Source organism: Pimephales promelas, chromosome 15 (assembly GCF_988280905.1).
Source record: "Pimephales promelas chromosome 15, fPimPro1.hap1.1, whole genome shotgun sequence".
Classification (NCBI taxonomy): domain Eukaryota; kingdom Metazoa; phylum Chordata; class Actinopteri; order Cypriniformes; family Leuciscidae; genus Pimephales; species Pimephales promelas.
The window spans coordinates 10,052,597-10,078,118 of NC_142783.1; the positions used below are offsets into that span (position 1 = coordinate 10,052,597).

At 40.0% G+C, this 25,522-nt stretch overlaps 1 protein-coding gene across 3 annotated transcripts in view; it reads right to left on the reverse strand.

Annotated features, from left to right (window-relative positions):
• Window positions 1–25,522, reverse strand: part of supt3h (SPT3 homolog, SAGA and STAGA complex component) — a 208,886-nt gene that overhangs the window by 60,854 nt on the left and 122,510 nt on the right. For all 3 annotated transcript variants that reach the window (XM_039660855.2, XM_039660856.2, XM_089120095.1), the window contains 2 exons: window positions 2,157–2,243; window positions 1,435–1,528 (listed from right to left, as the gene is read on the reverse strand). In XM_039660855.2, the coding sequence (XP_039516789.2) occupies window positions 1,435–1,528; window positions 2,157–2,243 (181 nt within the window). The remainder of the gene's footprint in view (window positions 1–1,434; window positions 1,529–2,156; window positions 2,244–25,522) is intronic.

Here is a 25,522-nt window from a genome sequence, read left to right on the forward strand (position 1 = left end):
AATTACAGTTTATCCCATTCATTTCTATGGGTGCCCATTTTTGACCCAAATACAAGATTAAAGCCACAATATGTATTTTTTTCTGCTTTAAAAATAGCAAAAATAACTGTATCTATGTTATATATTTCTATTATTGTGTACTTACATTATCCCGACAGTTTCCACCAACTTTCAAATACGGAGAAATTTATAGTTTAATTCGAAGACACGGGACGTTTCTTTATTTCCGTTTCGTCGCCCGTCTATGGCGTCATATAACCTTTGACTCCTCTATTTTCTCTAACTTCCTTGCGGAACCCGGCGAAACCGCCAAACACAAAGGGGAACACTGGACTACCGCCAATAAAGCAAAGAAAATGACGAAGAAAAAAAAGTAGTACGTATTTTTATGTGTGTAAATCACGTGCCCGCTCACGAGCGTGTCCCCGGTGCTGCTCGCGCATAAAGCGCTCCCTGTTCACAGTAACCGGGTCGTCTCATTCAAAACTGATTCAAAACAGCCAACTGTTGCTGTTAGCGAGCCGCGCACATTGAATACTCATATGAGTCAGGCTGCGAATGTACGTGGCCGCTTCAGCGCGCTCATGCTTACTAAATAAACGCCTCACCTCCGGCGCCGCGCACTCACTACATTCCCTTTAGCCTTTAGCACATAGTGGATGCATAACGCAAACCCAGTCAAACGTTTGACTACAGTCTCTTATGTGCTTTATAATCCAGTGCGCCCTATATATGAAAAATGTTCTAAAATAGGTCATTCATTGAAGGAGCGTAATATAAACATTTATATTCGTCTGTATTATAGTTATGGACCACGATTACGCTTTGCCTGCACGTTCTGCTGCTACAGCCAGCTCAGTAAAGCTCAAACGTACGGGTGAAGAATATGACCCGAGAAGGGTTTGGGACAGGAGAAAAAGCATGACACAGGTAAACATTGGGGTTGCATTTAAAGCTTCTTGACAAGCTAAATCTACAGAGAGATGCCGTATATCCGTATATTTTGTGAAATGATGATGTCATGCCATGAGCTGAGCTGGTTGTCATTGACAGCGACAACAACTCCCATGAGCCCACGCTCTTTCCCGACGTCATCAAAGTACGTCTTTTGTTATTATTTTAAATAAGTGACCCCTGGTGGCCAAAAATCGCATACTGTACGTTTAAAGAGTTTTTCTTTTTTGTAGAATTGAGTCAAAAAAAAAAAAATTGTGTGTTCAGGAGGCAAACTTAGGAAAAGTAGCCAATTCTTGTACCGCTCAGATCAAGGGAAGTATTTTTAAAAAAATAAATCAAAACTATTTTGCCCACATTTGTCCAGAATACGGTTTTAGGGTTAACTTGGGATGGGAGTCGCAAACTGGTTCTCCTTCAGAAATGGTTCCATTTTTAACCTTTTTGAATTCTTCCAAAGTGGTGTAAAAAAATATGTACCTGAATCCAGTGGGTCCTCGTCGTCGATGGTTTTTAGGACTTTGGATTTGTAGTCTCTGAACTGCATGTACTTGATGAGCCGCCGTAATTTTTTCTTCGAGAATAAAAAAAAGAAGAAAGAAACGGGCTCAGTTTTTAAACTAAAACAATTTCCATCAATCATCTCACGGTGATCTTTGAGTTCTTTTTTTTCTCTAGAACATTCAAGAAATTCAATTCTTTCTATTTGGGTGATGCATTCACAGTACTGCTGGAAATACTGAATTAATAAGCATTTTGAAAATCAAAATATTGCAAAAAATGAATAAAAACGTAGTTAATATTGCTAAATTGGATTATTTTCTGTGAATCAGTGACTCAATGACTCAAACTTCCTGTGCACAACCATTCAAGCAAGTTCATCATGTACATTGTATTCAAATGTTTTGTAAAATATCCAGTGAAAACCCTTTATTTGATTGATTGATTCATTATATTTATAAATGCTTGTGTTTAACTTATTGAATCTACTTGCCTAATTCATTGAAATCACATACATATCAAAACATGGGGCTCGAAATGATTATGAAAGAGGTTTTATTATATCACTCAGCCCTGATTCTTGCTTCAACCTGTGATTGTAAAGTAACAGAAATACAAACGCAATAACCAAACCAGTAGTCCATAAAAATGAAGGGTAATGATTTATGTTGCGGTAATGTCTCATATGTGTGTGCTTTTACCTTGTCTTTCCTCATTAGAAAGATGATATCCTCTGGTGAAATGACCCTGGCCCCTCTCAGGAGGGCCACTTCGGCGGCCTGATGGAGCTGAGGGAGGAAAGAAAGGCAATTCAATCAGCAAAGAAACAATCAGCGCTCGCTAACATCTACCCAAATATGTTTTTAAAATCAGCGCGTTGTAGGCAACTGACTCACTGCATGTGCAGTCTAAAGACCTTGAGGAAACTGATAAGGGCTTTTGTTTTGAGAGCAGGTCCTATGGCGTGATGTGAGCTTCAGGTATTGTGCAAGAACGTATGACTATTTCACTCAAATGTGATAGAAAATGTCCTTGTCTGCAATGTAAGCAGAGAGAAATGCATCAAAACAACGGATAAAAATGAGCCGACCACAGCAAAACACCACGTGACGGTGGTCTGGATATGGAAGCAGGATAAACAGCCTAGAAATAGGGTTAATAACTTGTAGCAGTGTTTTTAACACTTGTGGTTTAATGTAAAGATTAAAAAGACATAACCATCTCGACCTTTTTATCAGCCGGTGCATGAGAGGTTTACAGAGGAATGTCTAAATCACATGCAAATAAATCTTTAAGCTTGAGAAGGACAAACAAAACCTGTAATGAAATATGTCTGGTGAAGTGCTATAATTTCACTTTGTTGCCAAAAGAGGAAAAACAGCTCATCCATCATGGTGGAAATGATAGCTGTTCTTATGTAAATCAACATATCCCGTGAATGCTCTAGAATTATGGCAAATCTCATGGAAGGACTGCAGTGTTAACTTACTGATATTTTTAAACCCGTTCCTACAAAAGGATAAAAAAAGAGGAGGATTGAGTTTAACAAAACTATTCTTTGTAAAACTGCTTTGGAACCGTGTATGAACAGCGCTACATAAATATATTGAACTGAACGGAATTAAACCACAACTAATGATCTGTGACGTATATAATAACAAACGCAGAAAAAGAGCGAGATTTGATTACTTGAGCACCTGGCTTCCTTAGTTTAAAAAAAAAAAATGATTTCATGTTGAGGACGCACTTATATACGAGAACAAAATACAATATGAAAAATATCAAACAAATACCTTCAAAGTAGGGTTGTGCAACGATTAATCGCGATTACTCGCATCCAAAAGAAAAGTTGTGTACTTACAATATTTTCATGATTTGTAATCACAACACTTTTTCTTTTGTCAAATCAACTTAGATCATTTATGTGGTTCAGATAACATAATATTTTGAGTTTCTGATGATTAACCAACCCGATCTCACGACCAAGTCGTACGAATTTGACGAATGATTAAAAAGTGGCTAATTCGTAACAATTCATACGATCTCACTCGTACGAATTAATACGATTTTGCTAAATCGTACATATTTTACGAATTGGCCAATTCGTATGAATTCGTACGAATGACCTACCCCTTACCCCGCCCCTAAACCTAACCATCACGTGGGTTTAGACAAATCGTACGAATTAGTACGAGTGAGGTCGTACGAATTAGCCACTTTTTAATCATGCGTCGAATTCGTACGAATTGGTCGTGAGATAGTGTTGGATTAACTCAATCTCCTTCATTTTATTAACTCAATATTAAGGCAACCAGATGACTTATTTTTTTAAGTTAAACCAACATTTTTCTTTACAGTGCACAATATCTTACATAATATATGTGTGTGTACTGTGTATAATTATTTTTGTATTTATAAATACACACACATTCATGTATATACTTGAGAAATATTTGCATGTATATACTGTAGATATATTTACATATCCATATATTTATATTATATATAAATAACAATTTGTTTCTGAAATATATACATGTGTGTGTACTTATATATACAAAATAATTATACACAGTACACACACATATGTATGTAAAACACAAACTTTTAATCATGTTTTAGGCTATGTTTACACGGAAGCGATTCTGAAGAGAAAACGCAAAAGTGGCGTTGCGTCATCTTTTTTAATTCTGCGTTTAGACGAGCGTTTTGTGTGGGAAATCCGCGTGCAAATGGAGACGCAAAAGTGTGTGAAATTCAATGTAGTATGCACTTCAGGCGGCTAAGAGTCCATATTACAACAACACCAAGTCCACGCGCTTGCGTTACAACCTTCACTGTCAAGCAAACTTTTGTGTTTTTACTGTTTACACGGGAACGCGGCGGTGGAGCGTTTTTAAAGGGTTAGTTCACCCAAAAATGAAAATTAAGTAATTAATTACTCACCCTCATGCTGTACCAACCCCGTAAGACCTTCGTTCGTCTTCGGAACACAAATGAAGATATTTTTGATTAAATTTGAGAGCTGTATAACTACCACATTGGCTCCTAAAGGACTGCCTCTTGACGGCCCAGAAAGTCAATGAAGAAAATGTTTAAATATCCCAAGTGACTACCCTGGCTCAACTATATTTTTATCAAGCGACGCGAATACTTTTTGTGCGAAAAAACAAACAAAAATAACGAGTTTATTCGACTATTTCTTTTCTTCCTTGTAGGCCAGAACGAGACTTCCTTAGATTTCCACGACGCATGCGCGAGAATTGCGATCTGCTCACACCAGCTTACACTACTTCAGATCGCAATTCTCGCGCATGCGTCGTGGAAATCTATAAGGAAGTCTCGTTCTGGCCTACAAGGAAGAAAAGAAATAGTCGAATAAACTCGTTATTTTTGTTTGTTTTTTCGCACAAAAAGTATTCGCGTCGCTTGATAAAAATATAGTTGAGCCACGGTAGTCACTTAGGATATTTAAACATTTTCTTCATTGACTTTCTGGGCCGTCAAGAGGCAGTCCCTTAGGAGCCAATGTGGTAGTTATACAGCTCTCAAATTTAATCAAAAATATCTTCATTTGTGTTCCGAAGACGAACGAAGGTCTTACGGGGTTGGTACAGCATGGGGGTGAGTAATTAATGACTTAATTTTCATTTTTGGGTGAACTAACCCTTTAAGATTTCCACTCTGGAGGGTGGTTTCACTTTTTTGCGTTTTTAAGCCTCAAAAACGCCATCGCCGTGTAAACGAAAGGCACATCCGATAAAATATTTTTACGTTTTCACTCGCGAACGTTCTCGTGTAAACAGGGCCTAATTGTTGCACAGCTAAAAACTCCAGTGTTAAATGAACTCACCTCGGGGTTCATATGGCTCCAGACTCAAGAGTGTTAAAATATTAGTGTTAAATTAACACTCAAGAGTGTTAAAGTTAATGAGCTAATTAAGTGAATCATTGAGTGATGATTGTCCATTGTTGAAGACAGCTGACGATAACAAGCAGAAAAGGAGAAAATCTATTTTTTTTTAAAGCCACCATCATGATGATCCGTGTTTTCTTTAGTTGGGCTCGGCTCGTGACCCTTAACATTAGGATTTTGTTTGGGATGCTGTATGTGAGTTGTAACTGGCAGAAGATCAAAGAAAAAAGGTGATCTGATGATGTTGGTTATGTTCTGACATAATCATCACTTGACTTGTCTGGAGCCATATAAACTCCTAGGAGAGTTCACTTAACACTGAAGTTTTTGCTGTGTGATATTAAACATCAAAACATATCTGGATGAATCTCACAAAAACATTAAGCCTACTGTAAAGACTTTTTCCATTTAAAAAATCGAATTGTGATTGATCATTTATATGATTTAAATGCTTTGGTTTATATTTGAAAATGTGCTTAACTGGTTCCATAGACATTTACACTAGACCTCACCTTGGGGTTCTAAGCATGCGTCAAAACCGCCGCCATCTTGGAACAGGGGTCTCGTCATAGGAAGTAGCTAGGTAACGCTGCTATCTCTGCCTTTACTTCGAATTTATTGATGGTGGCGGACTTTTGTGCAGTGTATGATGTTCACGGATGAAATCTGAACTAGGAAGAATGTTTAAAAAAAAAATGTTTCTTTCTGGAATCAATGATAAATACATGTCTGACCGTTGGAACAAACCAAAAAAAAAAAAAAAAAAAAACAAGAAAAATCGCATTCATGATGATTTATGGTGATTTTATATCCGTTAGACCTGTGTCCACTACATTGACGCTGATGCATTAAAGTGGAGGGGCTCCCCTGTTTCAAGATGGCGGCTCTATTGACGCATTCGTTCCAATGAACTGCCGTAGCCAAGGTCTATGAACTGGTTCAACTAGGTTCATTCCCTTTTAATTTGGAGAAATAAGTAAAATCCACCTATTTGGACTTGAACTTATTTATTTATTTATTTATTTTTAAATCATTTTAAATTTAAACTGAAAAGGCAATGGAAAAAAAAAACCTATTGACATGCTATATCCTCAATAAAGAGCTCTTGTTGGTAAAGCCACTGAAGGGCCCTTGAAATATCCTTGACTCTGGAGTGTGGGCCCAATTAAACTCACAGAACTGACTACAAGCAAAAGATGCTATTCTTCATGAAGAGGTACAAACTTAATCCACCTTGAGTCCTGGAATACACACAAGCAATTCTCAGCGTCTGTAAACATTTGCTGGTCATAAATATATTTGCTCGCGAGCGTGAAGTCTGCGAGCAGAACGGACCCCACACATGCACACACAGGGGGAGCATTTACCGCCCCGCGCCAGAAGAGTTTAATATAGATCTCTCTGGCCTGGCATCACACCAAGGCTGACATACCGACTGCCATGTCTGTCCCACCGTTTCACAGAGGAATAGTTTTTAATAGACAAAAATGGCCGTAAGTATGCAAAATCTCATCCCTCACTCTCCGCACGCATTCGAGCCAAAATTCCCATCATCCTCGGAAAACCAGAACCACTTTCCCAAGGAATTATATTTGTAAAGGACAGTTTTCTGATACTCTCTGCATTGACTCGTTGTACATTACCTTGTGTGACCTATACGACTTCATCTGCACTACAAAATGCATTTTGGTAATCATTTATTTCCCTAAATGCACACAAATCCACTTTTAGGTTTTCATTGAGTTTGGCCCAAACTGGAAAAAAAAAAAAAAAAAAAATCCCGTATGTACAGTAAGTCTCACAGTATGGCTTTTTTCAGGCTTAAGGAAGGTTTTTCCGTACCATTTGCAATTCCTGGCTCATAAAACGGTCTTCTGCAAAATATCAGATTAATTTTAGTAATTGCTCTAATTTTATAGGTTGATCAAAGCCGGGAGGCTAAATGAAGTCAGTCCGGTTATTCCATTCGGGATGGCTCAGAGACTCCACGAACACTGGGATCTCTGTGGGCTGTTTCCAGGCTGTTGACAGTTTACTCGAGCGGGCGAAGGACTGTTTTACCATTTCTGAAATGCCTGAGTTATCATACTACAGAAGTACTCATAAGATTGAGGGTGTTTTTACCCATCTCGATATTATCGTTTATGGTTTCGCTGAAAACACAGACGGCTGAATCCGATATGTAAACACAGGAGTGGGGGGAAGGGCCAATGATGGTTTGATTGACAGCTGGTCCTGTTTTCTAACCCATGTTGAAACTAAAATCGGTAACACTTTACAATGAGGTTCATTAGTTCATGTATTTACTAATATGAACTAACAATGAGCAATACATTTGTTACAGTATTTTTTAACGTTCGTTAATAAAAATACAGCTGTTCATTGTTTGTTCATGTCAGTTCACAGTGCGTTAACGAATGTTAACAAATACAACCTTGATTTTATTAACGTATTAGTAAATGTTGAAATGAATATTAACTAAGATTAATAAATGCTGAAGAATTGTTGTTCATTCTTAGTTCATGTTAACTAAGGTAGATGTTAACTAATGAAGCTTATTGTAAAGTGTTACCCTCAAATCAAATGTATTGATATTCTTGTTGGCAAAATCAAAGTTTGTTATCATTAAGACGCCCAAATGTAAGTGATTTTCAATCGGGACGGGAACAATTTCAACACTCAAACAAAATGTTTCAAAAGAGACACTTGCATATGCATATAATACAAAGGTGAGCAAATGAAGATCAGCCCAGAAATATGATGCATCTTTATGCTATATACAGTATACAAAACCCCCCAAAAACTTGGTAAAAAAAAAAAAAGTCTTGGATATAAGAGCAGTAACACTGAAATAGCTCAACACGACGATGCATTCAGTGCCAATGACTTCAGAGACAGATTCCTGGCCTGTGGAAAGCACACAGGGTCTTGTTTCTTAATTAGACAGATCAATTTTAATTACAACACGTTTCCAAGCGACACTGGCCTCGGCGGGTCTCTGGTTCATGTCACGTTACAGTGCAGAGCTTTCATGCAACAGCATGGCAGAAGTCAAATAAACAAGCCTGCTGAAGATAATTTCCTCTCCTCTGCTACTGCGGCGCTCTGAAACCAAATCCATTATTTGATTACACTGGGAAAAAGTAACAGGAAGACCGGAGAGAATTCCACTCACAGCGTCCTTGTAAAGATCAATTACACCATTTCCTTTTGAAAGACGACAAAATAAAACAAGGGCCGATATTTTCGGAACTCACCTATACGAGACGGGCAGATTTTAGGTTGCTTAAGCTAGAAAGCTCGCTCGCGGCTTGATCACATCACCTGGAAATCGAACGTGATGGCTGAAAACTTCATTATACTTTCAACACAAACCTGAGGGTCACTGGTTACGGTACAGATTCGAAGGAACATTGTGATGCTTTGAAAGTAAGTGACATGGATAATCACACAACACCTGTCAAAAGCACTCTTGGGTCATCAAGAATTAAGAGAGTGAAATAAAAAAAAAATATATATTTTGAATAAAGAATATATTTTATGACGATTAATAACATTTCCCCCATAAAAAAAAAAGAACAGATATTTTATATATCATGAAAATATTTAATATATATATAAGAATAAAGAGGGCAGTATATATATATATATATATATATAAATTCAGTAAATGGGGTATTATTATAGTTTCATATAGTTTCTGATATGTTTTGTTAATTTGATAATTCCACTTAAATTTTAGTTAAAATATTTAGTAATTTTGTAGTTTTTGTCATTTCAAAAAAGTTCAAAATAGTTTTATTCATTTACATTCATTAGTCTTATTTATTTTTTATTTGTTATTTTAGTATTTCACCCTGAAATGAGACCATAATGAGAAATGTTGCCTTTGCAACTAGCTGATTTTAAAGGAGTAGTTCACTTCTTCACTTCTATCTTCAATCAGTCGAAAAGAAATTAAGGTTTTTGATGAAAACATTCCAGGATTTTTCTCCATTTAATGGACTTCAATGGCAACCAAATGGTTCAAGGTCCAAAAGACAGTTTCAGTGCAAACTACAAACTGTTCAAAGGGCTTTAAACGATTCCAGACGATGAATAAGGGTCTTATCAATCAAAACGATCGCTCATTTAAAAAAAAAAAACAAAGTTTAAGTTTTATAAGCTCAAATGGTAGCCTTGCTTTGTTCAGTCAGTGATGCGGGTTTGTGACTCTCCTGTTCGAACTCGTTTATCATAATGAACGAACCTTTGCCCCGAGTCAACTCGTTCATTTCGTGAGACGAACCAAATGACACGGAAAAAGATTCGTTCATTTTGATTGACAAGTTCGAAGTCCCGTTGAAGTCCATATGAAGACAAACCATGGAATGTTTTCATCAAAAACCTTAATTTGTTTTCGACTGAAGAAAGAATAACATGGATATCTTGGATGACATGAGGGTGAGTAAATTATCAGCAAAAGTTTTCTATTTTTTATTTTGGGGTGAAATGTGACCTGCTCATGTTTTCTTGCCATTCGCCCAATTACCAAAACAAGCCTTCAATGTTGGTCTCCAAGCAACCTTGTGCTTTGCTTCATAACAATGAGAAATCAGAGGAAAAACACTTGTCAAAAACAATTAGTGAAAAACAGTAACACAGCAGCATTATCGCCAGAACACAAACTCATCCGACTCGACAAGATGGAATGTTTTGCTTGTGTTCTGCGGTTAAATGGTGATGTTTGGCAGCGGACTTTATCAATGTTTACCCAAAACTCAGAGTCCCTGTGAGACGGGCAGTCCGATAAATAAAATAAGTGTTTCCCATTTACATCAAAAACAATTTCTGGTCTCTATATATGGCTCAGGCCATTCAGTGCATGTCTGAGGGAGTTTTTTTTCCTGTTTTATCGTCCAGAAGGTGAAAATATGAGGCCTTGGAAAAGTAATCGAACAGGATGAGTTTTGTGCAAAAAATTTAAAGCTTAGGTTAAAGGGTTTATTCAAACGTCTTTGTTGCTAAATGGTCCCAAACAGATGCCTCACAGCAAAATATGAACGTACAATATAAAAACCTATTATGATGGATTAAGCCTCAATAAATACTCCACGTTACACAATCTCCAACAGCGCGGCCACAGCCAGGAGGTCTCAGTTTATGGTTTTGCTACGGTGTGAATAAGTAAACGTGTTGTCAACGGACGATGCTGCAACGACTTATTTCGAAGAACGATGAGACCACACATTCCTTCAAGCCTCGCTCCCCGTGGAAAAACTAGACCAAGGCCATTTATTTAAACAAAACACTTTGCCAATTTGTCCTCCCTGCTCCACACGACAGAAGCTAATTGATTCGGGCACCCGAGCGCTTCTGACATATGTCAACGTGAGCACCTGGACTGGAGGTGGCAGCCGTACTTCCACATCCCAACCCATTTCAAGCCCAAACATCCTGCAGGCGTCTGGGCTTCGGGACAGGTTTGAGTCTGGCTCTGGAAGACGTCTTCTAACCAGACTCGCTGCGGATGAATGGACGTCTCTTACATTCAAACCAGGCCGAGCACTGACACTTCTTCAATGGCTAAAAAAGAAGTGAACGGTAAAATTGATCTCACTCATTAACAGAGACAAGCGAACAGTGTCAACAAAATACAATATGTATAAAAGAAATTTATGAAAACAAAAACAGATCTGGGAAGTTGAGTTTGCTGAGGGTTTTCTGGCAGAACACACTGATCTAGTAAGATTAGGTTCAAGAACTTTCATGAATGAAAGGAAAAACATGAACTTTAGATGTTCTTCAACGGCGTTTGACTGAAGTGGATGGCCGTAGACAGTAATGCTACTTGAAAAAGGAAATTGTTTTACTTTAAAAAGAGAACATTTACTGTTAGACTTACTGTCTACATATAAAACGCTCCTGAGCAGATGGTTTGCATCTCACAAAAAGTAAAAATCAAAGAAGATCATTATTTTGCATAGTATGCAGCATAAGAGCACATTTCCCCCTAATTTGCATTACCATGATTTCATTCATATTTGAATATCTATGATTTAAAATATTTTAATAAAATCTATCTATCTATCTATCTATCTATCTATCTATCTATCTATCTATCTATCTATCTATCTATCTATCTATCTATCTATCTATCTATCTATCCATCCATCCATCCATCCATCCATCCATCCATCCATCCATCCATCCATCCATCCATCCATCCATCCATCCATCCATCCATCCATCGCATTACTATAATATTAAAGGTCCTATATGTAACTTTTTTATAAAATGAACCCTTTTTTTATTGCCTGTGTTTGAAGGGGTTATAATCACACATTGCAATGATCCAATTTTCGGGTTTTGCTATTACCTCTGTCTGAAGGCCAATATTTGAAGGCCATATTTATATGTGAAATCCATCAGATGTGACATGCAAGCCTCTATCCTTACAGTCTATCATGGGACCAACGGCACTTCAGCTGACGACATGGAGTCTGATAACAGCCCAAAACGTCCTGCTACCAGCACAACACAGACTCCAACACAAACTCCACATAAATATAAAAAACAGAAAAGTTTTATCTGCTGAAGCTCGTCACGCAAAACGTGAATCTGATCGACAAACGAAAACGCGGATTAACATCGGCAACATAATAGTAAACTATAGTGAAATAGCAAGGTAAACTACATGAAACATGACATGAATACAAAAGAATGTTTCAGGATAACAAAAAGTCGGTGCTTTAGGATATAACTTATGTTATTTACTAGATCTACTGACTAACGTCACTCATCCCACTATTACCATATTGTTTATCCACATTTCCAGACACGTTTAGAACAGTAATGTTACTTCCTGTGATCTTACTGTTACACTGAAATTGTTCAGTCTAGTTCACTAACTCACTTCATTATCATATTATTCACATATGTTGACATTGCTGATTGTGAAAGATACACGAATAGTTAGGGAAATGGCTTATGCTTATGTAACATCACATGTCGGCTAAATGCAGTTAATTGTAACATTATCATGGTACGAGCACAGCTCTTATTGCATTCTGAAACATCACCACTAGAGGCCAGTAAAAAAAATCCATAGAGCACCTTTAAAGGTTAAAATGAACAATAGAGCACAAACTATTATATTCAACTGCATTTTATTTTAAGAAATAATAATTAAACTCAGTTTAATGTATAGCATACAATTCATTTACACATATGGTAGTTTCATAAACACGTCTTCATTTCTTCAAACATAATGTACATTAGATAAAATCCGATGAGACCGAACATATTTCATTGACATATTTCAGAGAAGAAAACAGTAAATACAGGAGCACTGTTCCCCCATACCCTCCCTTTCGAAGTTTCTTTACAATTTGACCTATGAATACAAGTTATAGCACAAACAAATGCATGGACATCAGAAGGTATGCTGAAAGATAAACAGTAAATAAGTACCTCTCTAGTGTTTTTTTCTATAGTTACATGTAACTAACAAATTGACAAATCGACTCAAATGAATTATGTTCGGTGTTCTCGGATTTTATCTTGATCGATATACGGCTTTTGCGATAAAAGCTGATGGAAACATTATTTGCTGAATAAATAATTAATTGTGATTAAGTTTTAGGTCCTTTTATGGTTGCAACACGCCACAAAACATAGAAGAAGAACAGTTAATTTCCGGCCAATATTTCCGCTCTGTTTGCGCACACATCTGTCAACAAAAACAGATGTAAGCGGACAAAGCAAAACATGCTTCAACCAAAGGGTTTCCGTGAGGTGTCACTGAACCACGATCTCCAAGAACTGTTTGGAGCGCTGTCGTTCCCACACCACAGGCCGCCTCTGTTGTCGTCGGGCATTTACTGTTAGGCTACAACTTGAGAAATATTGATCATTTGTTGGTAGATGGCGCGACCCATTTTGTTTAGCAAAACTTTGTTCGCAAATGTTTGCTTGAAATGCTGTGCGATTCAGTCAAGCGGCAACATTCTAATCTGAAAAATGAAGCCTACCCGGAAGTGCGAATATCTGCAATACATCTAAAATCCGCAAGAGGGAGGTCCCAAAAGGGACCAAATATCCATAGATCACATGTTAAAATGTTCATTTTCACAGCATAAATTCATGCTTTTACAGGTTGGTCCCATGGACTTTTGTTGTATTTTTCTATGGGTTCTGAGTGCCTAACAACTGTGAGGGAGGTGAATTTTTTTCTAACTCGTTGGTTTAGATCGTATTTAGGTATGACAAATAAGGCCGGTTAACTTTTATTGACAGCTGATAACGGGCTGGGCCGAGTGGAATTTGACGTCGCGGCCATGATCTGACACGTCATCATACCACCTCTGTATCCTTTCTGAACATTTGAATTTTGTATTTCTCAAGATTTTCCAATATGGCACTGCCCATACCCCCCATAAACAGCCTCAAAACTGTTCTTCAGAAAGTCTATGGGTGACGTCACAGACGCTTTGTCCATATTTTTTACAGTCTATGGATTCAGTGCGAAAATTGGTGGAAACACCTTAAAATGTTTCAAATTTGATATACCAATTTGATTTCAAAACAGCATGTGACGTCATTACGCACAGGTTTTTATTCGCTTTAAAGCCGTTGGATGGAAACACACTTTCACCAGCTTTATTAGCATATTAATTCAAGTTTTTTTTTATTTTTTTTTTTTTACCAAAGTTCAGATAATTCGATTGACAAGTGGATGGAAACTTGGCTAGTGATTGAGTGATTACATGGGACATGAAGAATTTCATGTCATGAAGAAGAAACATGAAGAAGTTGTACTTTATCTTTCAGCATACCTTCTGATGTTCATGCATTTTTTGCACTATAACTTGTATTCAGAGGTCAAATATTAAAGAAACTTTGAAGTATTTACTATTAGAAGTAACAAAGCACAAAACTCTTTGAGACTATTTAACAAATAGAGTTGTGAGAAAACGGGATGCATGTCAGATCCACATAATGTGCGGCAGGTTTTAAAGTGACAGCAGCCTATTAAACCTGCTTCTGTTTGTCATTAAGGATAAATAAAGAAAAGAAGAAGAAAAAGTTAAATCCCTCACTGCTCTTGACTAAATAACCTTTGTAGCTTTAATCTATATTTAATTTATAATTTAAGCAGTGATGTCTGTGAAGTGTTAGATACATTTTATGAATTTATATCCTACCTGTTAGACCTACCTAAAAATCTTACAGCACAGTTTAAGGTTACATGGGTCAAAAATAGCAAGAAAACTATGGGCCCTATCATATACCCAGCGCAATTCAGCGCCAGGTGCGACGCAAGAGTTTTTTGCTAGCTTCAGTCTGATGAGGTTATCATTTTCACGTCCCGCGCCATGCTGTTTAAATACCAAAAACATTTGCACCCTTCTATGCGGCCATGGGCGTGCTGGTCTGAAAATGAGGTGTGTTCAGGCGCATTGATGGTGTGTTACTTATTTGAGGCAACTGAAATGGACTGCGCCATTGACCAACAAAAACTGCTCTAAACACAATGGCACAATATTTGTTTAAGTTATTTAAAGGGTGCGTTAGCAATATGAGCGGGTCCACAACACGCGTACACTCTGCTTATTAAACACACAGGGATGCACAGCACACAAACATGGCGAATAAAAATAAAAGGATTACAATGTAAACAATTATTATTGTCTACATAAAGATATGGTGGAATCCGGCCTGTCCCATAGATGGTCTGCTTGCGCACTTTAACCTCACACACAAGCAGATCCTTTTGCGCTCTGGAGAAGCGTTCAGTCTTTCCACTATCAAATTCCACCATGTAAATAGCGAATACGCCATGGCACGAGCACAACTGGCATTTAAAGGGAATGGGAGATGAGACTCTGACTGGTTTATTGCACGTTACGCCCAAAACAAACCCATTACTCATTAAGAGAATAGGTACAACCCTTTTAGACCATGTGGCCTGGCGTACCGACAATTTTCCCGTCGTTAAACTAGCAAAAGTAGAATCCACTGTCCGAATCGGACACGCCCCAGGTGCACTTGTGCCAAGCTCTTAAGGCCGTGTGTCCACCAAAGCGTTTTTCCACGCACCTGGTGTATGTTTTCAATTGTTTTCAATGGGAGTGCCGCGTTTTTTAAACGCCATGAGCGTACCGAGGCGCTGAGCATTTTTTTCACGCTGATGCGCCAAGCGGCCGACGTTTTTACTGGTCGCTGGGAGTTGAAAAATGTTCAAATTTTGATAAAACGCAGCGCTCATCACTGTCGCTTTTTACCCAGCCGTCCAATCACAGTGGAGGAGGGGCGGGACTAATACCACACCGACCAACTGTCAACATTCAAACTGCTGCGAATATTTTGTATCATAGCAACGAAACGTCTCAACTGAAAAAACGCTCCGGGGTCTTCAGAATCAGCAGAGCGTCTAGCGTTTTCAGCTGGCTAAAAACGCTTTGGTGGACACACGGCCTTAGACCGCTTAGATAGTTAAAATAGGGCCCAATAACTTTTTGTTCATTTTGACAGGGCATACACAAATCTGAACATGACTGACTGGGCCAATGGAAAAATTTAGCCCTGACTTTGTTAATTTGGAGAATTTCTTAGTTTGGAGATTAAATGTGAAATTATTACAATACAAATATGTCACAAACACACACATATATATATATATATATATATATATATATATATATATATATATATATTTATATATATAATATTTCCATATTCTGGGAGACCAAAATAAATCCCTGAACTTCACTTAACCAGCTGGCTACTGGTAATTAAATTGATTGGTACATTGAACTCATAAATATATTCATTAGAAGTAAACTAGGGCAATTTTCACATGCACTAATCAAATTTACAACGGTGGCCCGTACTGAAAGAGTCGTATAGAAAAATTGCTGTCATTACAAAAAACAAGACCCTTGAGACTGATAGAAAGACTGGAATCAGGAAAAACTCCCGGGGAATAATGGCCTACGAAAGTCAAGCCTGCCAACATCTGCACCTGGTGCAACAGGAAAACACCAAGTGAACTCTGTTTCACATGTCAGGAGAAACGTGAAGGCTTTTCACAGGCATGTTTGGTTATTCTCCAACCAGTCATTCCAGTAGGAGGAAGTCTGATGCTGGATTAACAATTTCCCACACAGATTACAGAACCTAAACTAATAAAACTCCATCATCTGTCTCTTGCAAGACTCATGCACAGTCTTTAACTGAAGAACATCTTTAATGTAGCTGAAGCTTCAATGCAAATAAATAAATGGAACTTTAATTTTTCAACGGAACACAAAAGAACGCTAGGAAATGGAAGCAATAAATGGAAATATACAAACAACCCGACACCCCCAGTATAATTAATTTTACAACTTTACATTTTTAAAGATGATCATATCAGCTCAAAACACCCTGATCATCTTCTCATCACATTATAATAATGTCAAAAAAGTGTCTGAGTTAAACCAGAGCACATTTATCAAAGTCTGTTGTATACTTTTTCAGAAATGCAACTTTAACTTTAAATTAAAGCTGCAAGCAGCGATGGGCGGGCCCTCGCACCTGTAGCACGTCGGGGTCTGAGGCAGCCGTGTTGCATTTTCTGCAACTCAGCCAGTGCGGATGTGCATTTGCTACGCTGCTTCGTTAAAGGTCACTTCCTGTTGCCAGGAGGTGGCGCTATGACTGTGGGTGAATGTCGGCATGTAGATTTGTTCAGGGCGGGACTCTTGTCAAACGTGTTAAATTTCGTGCAGATCTGGGCATTTACAGCCACGTTACTACAACTTCCTGTTTCATGGCGAATCATCGACGCCACGGACACACCCATCGACGAAAACGCGCAGATAGCACAACTTTACATCGTCAATGCCTTTAGAAGGTATAGCAGAAATTTGAAGTTGATCCGACTAAATCCCTAGGAGGAGTTCGTTAAAGTACGGAGTGTGTAAATCTTCCCAAATGGGTGGCCAAATTCAAAATGGCGGACTTCCTGTCGAGTTTAGGGTATGGGTTTTTGAGGCTTTTTTGTGCGCCTGGTCATGGTAGATGTACCACAGAAATTTCGTACATATCTGTCAAACAAGCGGCGGGGGCTGCTTCGTTAAAGTTCACTTCCTGTTGCCAGCAGGTGGCGCTATGACTGTGGGTGAATGTCGGCATGTAGATTTGTTCAGGACGGGACTCTTGTCAAATGTGTAAAATTTCGTGCAGATCTGGGCATTTACAGCCAAGTTACTACAACTTCCTGTTTCATGGCGAATCTTCCGACGCCACGGACACGCCCATCGACGAAAACGCGCAGATAGCACAACTTTACATCGTCAATGCCTTTAGAAGGCACAGCAGAAATTTGAAGTCGATCCGACTAAATCCCTAGGAGGAGTTCGTTAAAGTACGGAGTGTGTAAATACTCCAAAAATGGCAGCCAAATTCAAAATGGCGGACTTCCTGTCGAGTTTAGGGTATGGGTTCTTGAGGCTTTTTTGTGCATCTTGATATGATACACGTCCCCACCAAATTTCGTGCATGTAGGTTGAACATGGACGAGGGGCTAATTTTTTCCAATTTTCTAGGTGGCGCTAGCGTGCCGTTTTGCCACGCCCATCCGTGAAACCCACAAAATACGAAATTTTTCACCAGTCCTGACATGCGTGCCAAATTTGGTGAGTTTTTGAGCATGTTGCGGCCCCGAAAATGGCGCTTACTTTGCAGGAAAAAAATTAAAAATAAAATAAAAATTAAAGCTGCAAGCAGCGATGGGCGGGCCCTCGCACCTGTAGCGCGTTGGGGTGTGAGGCGGCTGCGTTGCATATTCTGCAGCTCGGCCAGTGCGGCTGTGCATTTGCTACGCTGCTTTGTTAAAGGTCACTTCCTGTTGCCAGCAGGTGGCGCTATGACTGTGGGTGAATGTCGGCATGTAGATTTGTTCAGGACGGGACTCTTGTCAAATGTGTCAAATTTCATTCAGATCTGGGCATTTACAGCCAAGTTACTACAACTTCCTGTTTCATGGCGAATCATCGACGCCACGGACATGCCCATCGATGAAAACTCGCAGAGAGCACAACTTTACATCGTCAATGCCTTTAGAAGGCACAGCAGAAATTTGAAGTCGATCCGACTAAATCCCTAGGAGGAGTTCGTTAAAGTACGGAGTGTGTAAATCGTCCCAAAATGGGCGTCAAATTCAAAATGGCCGACTTCCTGTCGAGTTTAGGGTATGGGTTCTTGAGGCTTTTTTGTACATCTGGTCATGGTAGATGTACCACAGACATTTCGTACATGTCGGTCAAACAAGCGGCGGGGGCTGCTTCGTTAAAGGTCACTTCCTGTTGCCAGCAGGTGGCGCTATGACTGTGGGTGAATGCGGGCATGTAGATTTGTTCAGGGCAGGACTCTTGTCAAATGTGTCAATTTTCATTCAGATCTGGGCATTTACAGCCAAGTTACTACAACTTCTTGTTTCATGGCGAATCATCGACGCCACGGACACGCCTATCGACGAAAACGCGCAGATAGCACAACTTTACATCGTCAATGCCTTTAGAAGGCACAGCAGAAATTTGAAGTGGATCCGACTAAATCCCTAGGAGGAGTTAGTTAAAGTACGTAATGAGTAAATCATCCAAAAATGGCGGTAAAATTAGAAATGGCTGACTTCCTGTCGAGTTTAGGGCATTGCTCCAAGAGGCTTTTCTGTGCGTCTGGACATGGTAGATGTACCACAGAAATTTTGTGCATGTCGGTCAAACATGCGGCGGGGGCTGCTTCGTTAAAGTTCACTTCCTGTTGCCAGCAGGTGGCGCTATGACTGTGGGTGAAAGTCGGCATGTAGATTTGTTCAGGGCGGGACTCTTGTCAAATGTGTAAAATTTCGTGCAGATCTGGGCATTTACAGCCAAGTTACTACAACTTCCTGTTTCATGGCGAATCTTCGACGCCACGGACACGCCCATCGACGAAAACGCGCAGATAGCACAACTTTACATCGTCAATGCCTTTAGAAGGCACAGCAGAAATTTTAAGTCGATCCGACTAAATCCCTAGGAGGAGTTCGTTAAAGTACGGAGTCTGTAAATCGTCCAAAAATGGCAGCCAAATTCAAAATGGCGGACCTCCTGTCGAGTTTAGGGTATGGGTTCTTGAGGCTTTTTTGTGCGTCTTGATATGATACACGTCCCCACCAAATTTCGTGCATGTAGGTTGAACGTGGACGAGGGGCTAATTTTTTCCAATTTTCTAGGTGGCGCTAGCGTGCCATTTTGCCCCGCCCATCTGCGAAACCCACAAAATACGAAATTTTTCACCAGTCCTGACATGCGTGCAAAATTTGGTGAGTTTTTGAGCATGTTGCGGCCCCGAAAATGGCACTTACTTTGCAGAAAAAAGAAAAAAAATAAAAAATAAAAAAAATTAAAGCTGCAAGCAGCGATGGGCGGGCCCTCGCACCTGTAGCACATCGGGGTCTGAGGCGGCCGCGTTTCATTTTCTGCAGCTCAGCCAGTGCGGCTGTGCATTTGCCACACTGCTTCGTTAAAGGCCACTTCCTGTTGCCAGCAGGTGGCGCTATGACTGTGGGTGAATGTCGGCATGTAGATTTGATCAGGGCGGGACTCTTGTCAAATGTGTTAAATTTCGTGCAGATCTGGGCATTTACAGCCAAGTTACTACAACTTCCTGTTTCATGGCGAATCATCGACGCCACGGACACGCCCATCGACGAAAACGCGCAGATAGCACAACTTTTCATCGTCAATGCCTTTAGAAGGCACAGCAGAAATTTGAAGGCGATCCGACAAAAGCCCTAGGAGGAGTTAGTTAAAGTACGTAATGAGTAAATCATCCAAAAATGGCGGTAAAATTAGAAATGGCTGACTTCATGTTGAGTTTAGGGCATCGCTCCAAGAGACTTTTCTGTGCGTCTGGACATGGTAGATGTACCACAGAAATTTCGTACATGTCGGTCAAACATGCGACGGGGGCTGCTTCGTTAAATGTCACTTCCTCTTGCTACTAGGTGGCGCTATGAATGTGGGTGAATGTCGGCATGTAGATTTGTTCAGGGCGGGACTCTTGTCAAATGTGTAAAATTTCGTGTAGATCTGGGCATTTACAGCCAAGTTACTACAACTTCCTGTTTCATGGCGAATCATCGACGCCACGGACACGCCCATCGACGAAAACGCGCAGATAGCACAACTTTACATCGTCAATGCCTTTAGAAGGTACAGCAGAAAATTGAAGTTGATCCGACTAAATCCCTAGGAGGAGTTCGTTAAAGTACGGAGTGTGTAAATCGTCCCAAATCGGTCGCCGAATTCAAAATGGCGGACTTCCTGTCGAGTTTAGGGTATGGGTTCTTGAGGCTTTTTTGTGCGTCTGGTCATTGTAGATGTACCACAGAAATTTCGTACATGTCGGTCAAACAAGCGGCGGGGGCTGCTTCGTTAAAGGTCACTTCCTGTTGCCAGCAGGTGGCGCTATGACTGTGGGTGAATGTCGGCATGTAGATTTGTTCAGGGCGTGACTCTTGTCAAATGTGTAAAATTTTGTGCAGATCTGGGCATTTACAGCCAAGTTACTACAACTTCCTGTTTCATGGCGAATCTTCGACGCCACGGACACGCCCATCGACGAAAACGCGCAGATAGCACAACTTTACATCGTCAATGCCTTTAGAAGGCACAGCAGAAATTTTAAGTCGATCCGACTAAATCCCTAGGAGGAGTTTGTTAAAGTACGGAGTCTGTAAATCGTCCAAAAATGGCCGCCAAATTCAAAATGGCGGACCTCCTGTCGAGTTTAGGGTATGGGTTCTTGAGGCTTTTTTGTGCGTCTTGATATGATACACGTCCCCACCAAATTTCGTGCATGTAGGTTGAACGTGGACGAGGGGCTAATTTTTTCCAATTTTCTAGGTGGCGCTAGCGTGCCATTTTGCCCCGCCCATCCGCGAAACCCACAAAATACGAAATTTTTCACCAGTCCTGACATGCGTGCAAAATTTGGTGAGTTTTGGAGCATGTTGCGGCCCCGAAAATGGCACTTACTTTGCAGAAAAAAGAAAAAAAAAAAAAAAAAAAAAAAAATTAAAGCTGCAAGCAGCGATGGGCGGGCCCTCGCACCTGTAGCGCGTCGGGGTGTGAGGCGGCCGCGTTGCATATTCTGGAGCTCAGCCGGTGCGGCTGTGAATTTGCTACGCTTCATTAAAGGTCACTTCCTGTTGCCAGCAGGTGGCGCTATGACTGTTGGTGAATGTCGGCATGTAGGCTTGTTCAGGGCGGGACTCTTGTCAAATGTGTTAAATTTCGTTCAGATCTGGGCATTTACATCCAAGTTAATACAACTTCCTGTTTCATAGCGAATCATCAACGCCACGGACACGCCCATCGACGAAAATGCGTAAATAGCACAATTTTACATAATCAATGCCTTTAGAAGGCACAGCAGAAATTTGAAGTCGATCCGACTAAATCCCTAGGAGGAGTTAGTTAAAGTACGTAATGAGTAAATCATCCAAAAATGGCGGTAAAATTAGAAATGGCCGATTTCCTGTTGAGTTTAGGGCATCGCTCCAAGAGACTTTTCTGTGCGTCTGGATATGTTAGTTGTACCACAAAAATTTCGTACATGTCGGTCAAACATGCGGCGGGGGCTGCTTCGTTAAAGGTCACTTCCTGTTGCCACTAGGTGGCGCTATGACTGTGGGTGAATGTCGGCATGTAGATTTGTTCAGGACGGGACTCTTGTCAAATATGTAAAATTTCGTGTAGATCTGGGCATTTACAGCCAAGTTACAACAACTTCCTGTTTCATGGCGAATCATCGACGCCACGGACACGCCCATGGACGAAAACGCACAGATAGCACAACTTTACATCGTCAATGCCTTTAGAAGGCACAGCAGAAATGTGATGTCGATCCGACTAAAGCCCTAGGAGGAGTTAGTTAAAGTACGTAATGAGTAAATCATCCAAAAATGTCGGTAAAATTAGAAATGGCTGACTTCCTGTTGAGTTTAGGGCATCGCTCCAAGAGACTTTTCTGTGCGTCTGGACATGGTAGATGTACCACAGAAATTTCGTACATGTCGGTCAAACACGCGACGGGGGCTGCTTCGTTAAAAGTCACTTCCTCTTGCCACTAGGTGGCGCTATGAATGTGGGTGAATGTCAGCATGTAGATTTGTTCAGGGTGGGACTCTTGTCAAATGTGTAAAATTTTGTGTAGATCTGGGCATTTACAGCCAAGTTACTACAACTTCCTGTTTCATTGCGAATCATCGACGCCACGGACACGCCCATCGACGAAAACGCGCAGATAGCACAACTTTACATCGTCAATGCCTTTAGAAGGTACAGCAGAAATTTTAAGTTGATCCGACTAAATCCCTAGGAGGAGTTCGTTAAAGTACGGAGTCTGTAAATCGTCCCAAATCGGTCGCCAAATTGAAAATGGCGGACTTCCTGTCGAGTTTAGGGTATGGGTTCTTGAGGCTTTTTTGTGCGTCTGGTCATGGTAGATGTACCACAGAAATTTCGTACATGTCGGTCAAACAAGCGGCGGGGGCTGCTTCGTTAAAGGCCACTTCCTGTTGCCAGCAGGTGGCGCTATGACTGTGGGTGAATGTCGGCATGTAGATTTGTTCAGGGCGGGACTCTTGTCAAATGTGTAAAATTTCGTGCAGATCTGGGCATTTACAGCCAAGTTACTACAACTTCCTGTTTCATGGCGAATCTTCGACGCCACGGACACGCCCATCGACGAAAACGCGCAGATAGCACAACTTTACATCGTCAATGCCTTTAGAAGGCACAGCAGAAATTTTAAGTCGATCCGACTAAATCCCTAGGAGGAGTTCGTTAAAGTACGGAGTCTGTAAATCGTCCAAAAATGGCCGCCAAATTCAAAATGGCGGACCTCCTGTCGAGTTTAGGGTATGGGTTCTTGAGGCTTTTTTGTGCGTCTTGATATGATACACGTCCCCACCAAATTTCGTGCATGTAGGTTGAACGTGGACGAGGGGCTAATTTTTTCCAATTTTCTAGGTGGCGCTAGCGTGCCATTTTGCCCCGCCCATCCGCGAAACCCACAAAATATGAAATTTTTCACCAGTCCTGACATGCGTGCCAAATTTGGTGAGTTTTTGAGCATGTTGCGGCCCCGAAAATGGCACTTACTTTGCAGAAAAAAAAAAAAAATAAAAAATAAAAAAAAAATAATCCTAACAGTTTCAATAGGGTCCTCGCACTGTTAGTGCTCGGGCCCTAATAATCCTAACAGTTTCAATAGGGTCCTCGCACTGTTAGTGCTCGGGCCCTAAATAACCCTAACAGTTTCAATAGGGTCCTCGCACTGTTAGTGCTCGGGCCCTAATTACAACACAATCATATTCATATTTTAAAAACAACAGGAGGATGTGAATGATACAGCTATTCTAGTGGTAAAATGACAGTATCTCACATACAGAATGGAGTCGAGCACTAGAGGTCACTGTAAGGATCCCGTAAACATCAGCTTGTATGGCACACAATGGAGAGATGCTCCACAAAAGACTGACTCATGGTCAGTGTCATCATTCCTGATTCGTCTGTCAATGAACAATGAGTAAAACAAAAGGTCCTTATCAATCTGTTTTCAACTAGCTGCCGTCCTTTCCGTTCACAGAAACCTTCGCACATGCATGACTAGCATCACAGGAGACTGTGACTCAGCAATCACCCAGTGCATTTAGCTGAATCACCATCACTCAGTCCATTTTCTGTCCCAACTCAGATCAGGGTTTCATGGTTTTACTCTAAGAAATCAAGTACCAAAAAAAATGCATTTTGATGGGTTTAAATTGCCATGAACCAATATTCCTCACAAAAGCATATTTTGTTTGAGAGTTTGAATGGGCTCACAAGCTATGGCATCGGCGAACTATCTGGAAAGAGTTTTCTCCTCCCTTTTAAAAGTATATGAAGTATTTTTTAGACATTGTTATATTGTTAGTTGCATTCTTTTATGTAGCAGTGCTTTTGCATTCTTCATACAAACCTACAACACACAAGTTTTGTAGAACCAGTGATTTAGTGGGCAAACACCCCTTTCCTGCTAGAATGCAATGCACAGGTGATGATTTATGTGTGATTTCATATATAAATACTTTTTTTTAAATTTAACTTAAAGGGATAATTCTTTAAAAAAATGAAAATTATGTCATGATTTGTGACCGGTTCTGGCAAAATTAGTCATAATGACAAAACTTGAAATTTTCATTGTAATTCTTTACTTAAGTACTGAGTATTAAACAACTAAATGTATGAATTATACATTTACGCACCTATCCATTAAGCAGATACTTTAATACAAAGTGACTTACATTGCATTCAAGTAACACATTTTATCAGTTCATGCATTACCTGGGGATCAAACCTATGACCTTGACGGTGCTATAGCGCCATGCTCTTCTGTTTTATAAAATTAATAAGAATAAAATTTGAAATTCATACACATAAAGCATAAAAAAAAACAGTTTCTAACCGTTTCAGGCAGCAAACTGACCTGAGACACCATAAATCACGAGGCAGTAAGTCACAGACACCCGAGAGAGTATGTGAGGTGTAAAAATGTAAACTTCATGTCTTCTGTCACACACACCACACACACACAGACTGACAGAGTGGTGTGCACTATTTTGCAGGCCATCTGGGAAGGATTTATTGTGCAATTTGGTTTATTACCGCTGTGGTCTTCGACTAAGTAGCTTGCTCACAATTACAGTCCGAGTAGCGCAACACCTGGCCTCTCCTAACAATAATAAATCCACGAGGGAGGAAACCCAAAATTAATGAAAGGTTATCACCATCATGCCCCGTTTAGTGCTCACTGCTGAGACGAGCGGGTTATTTATAGTGCCGGGAAAATAAACACGAAAAACGTGTCTTTCTGGCATTGTCAAAAGAAGAAAACACAAGATGATCGGCCACTTCGAGGAAATTACAAGGTGCTGAAAGGCGGATTTGCGCGAGACGTTCTTCAGAGCTCGACGTCTGGTGATCTGAAACATTAATCAATACTTTCTTGAGTTCATTGACAAATATTTTTACAGGTTTTTTATTTTTATATGCTATATTTTTTGTAGCATATTTGTGAAATATAAATAAATTG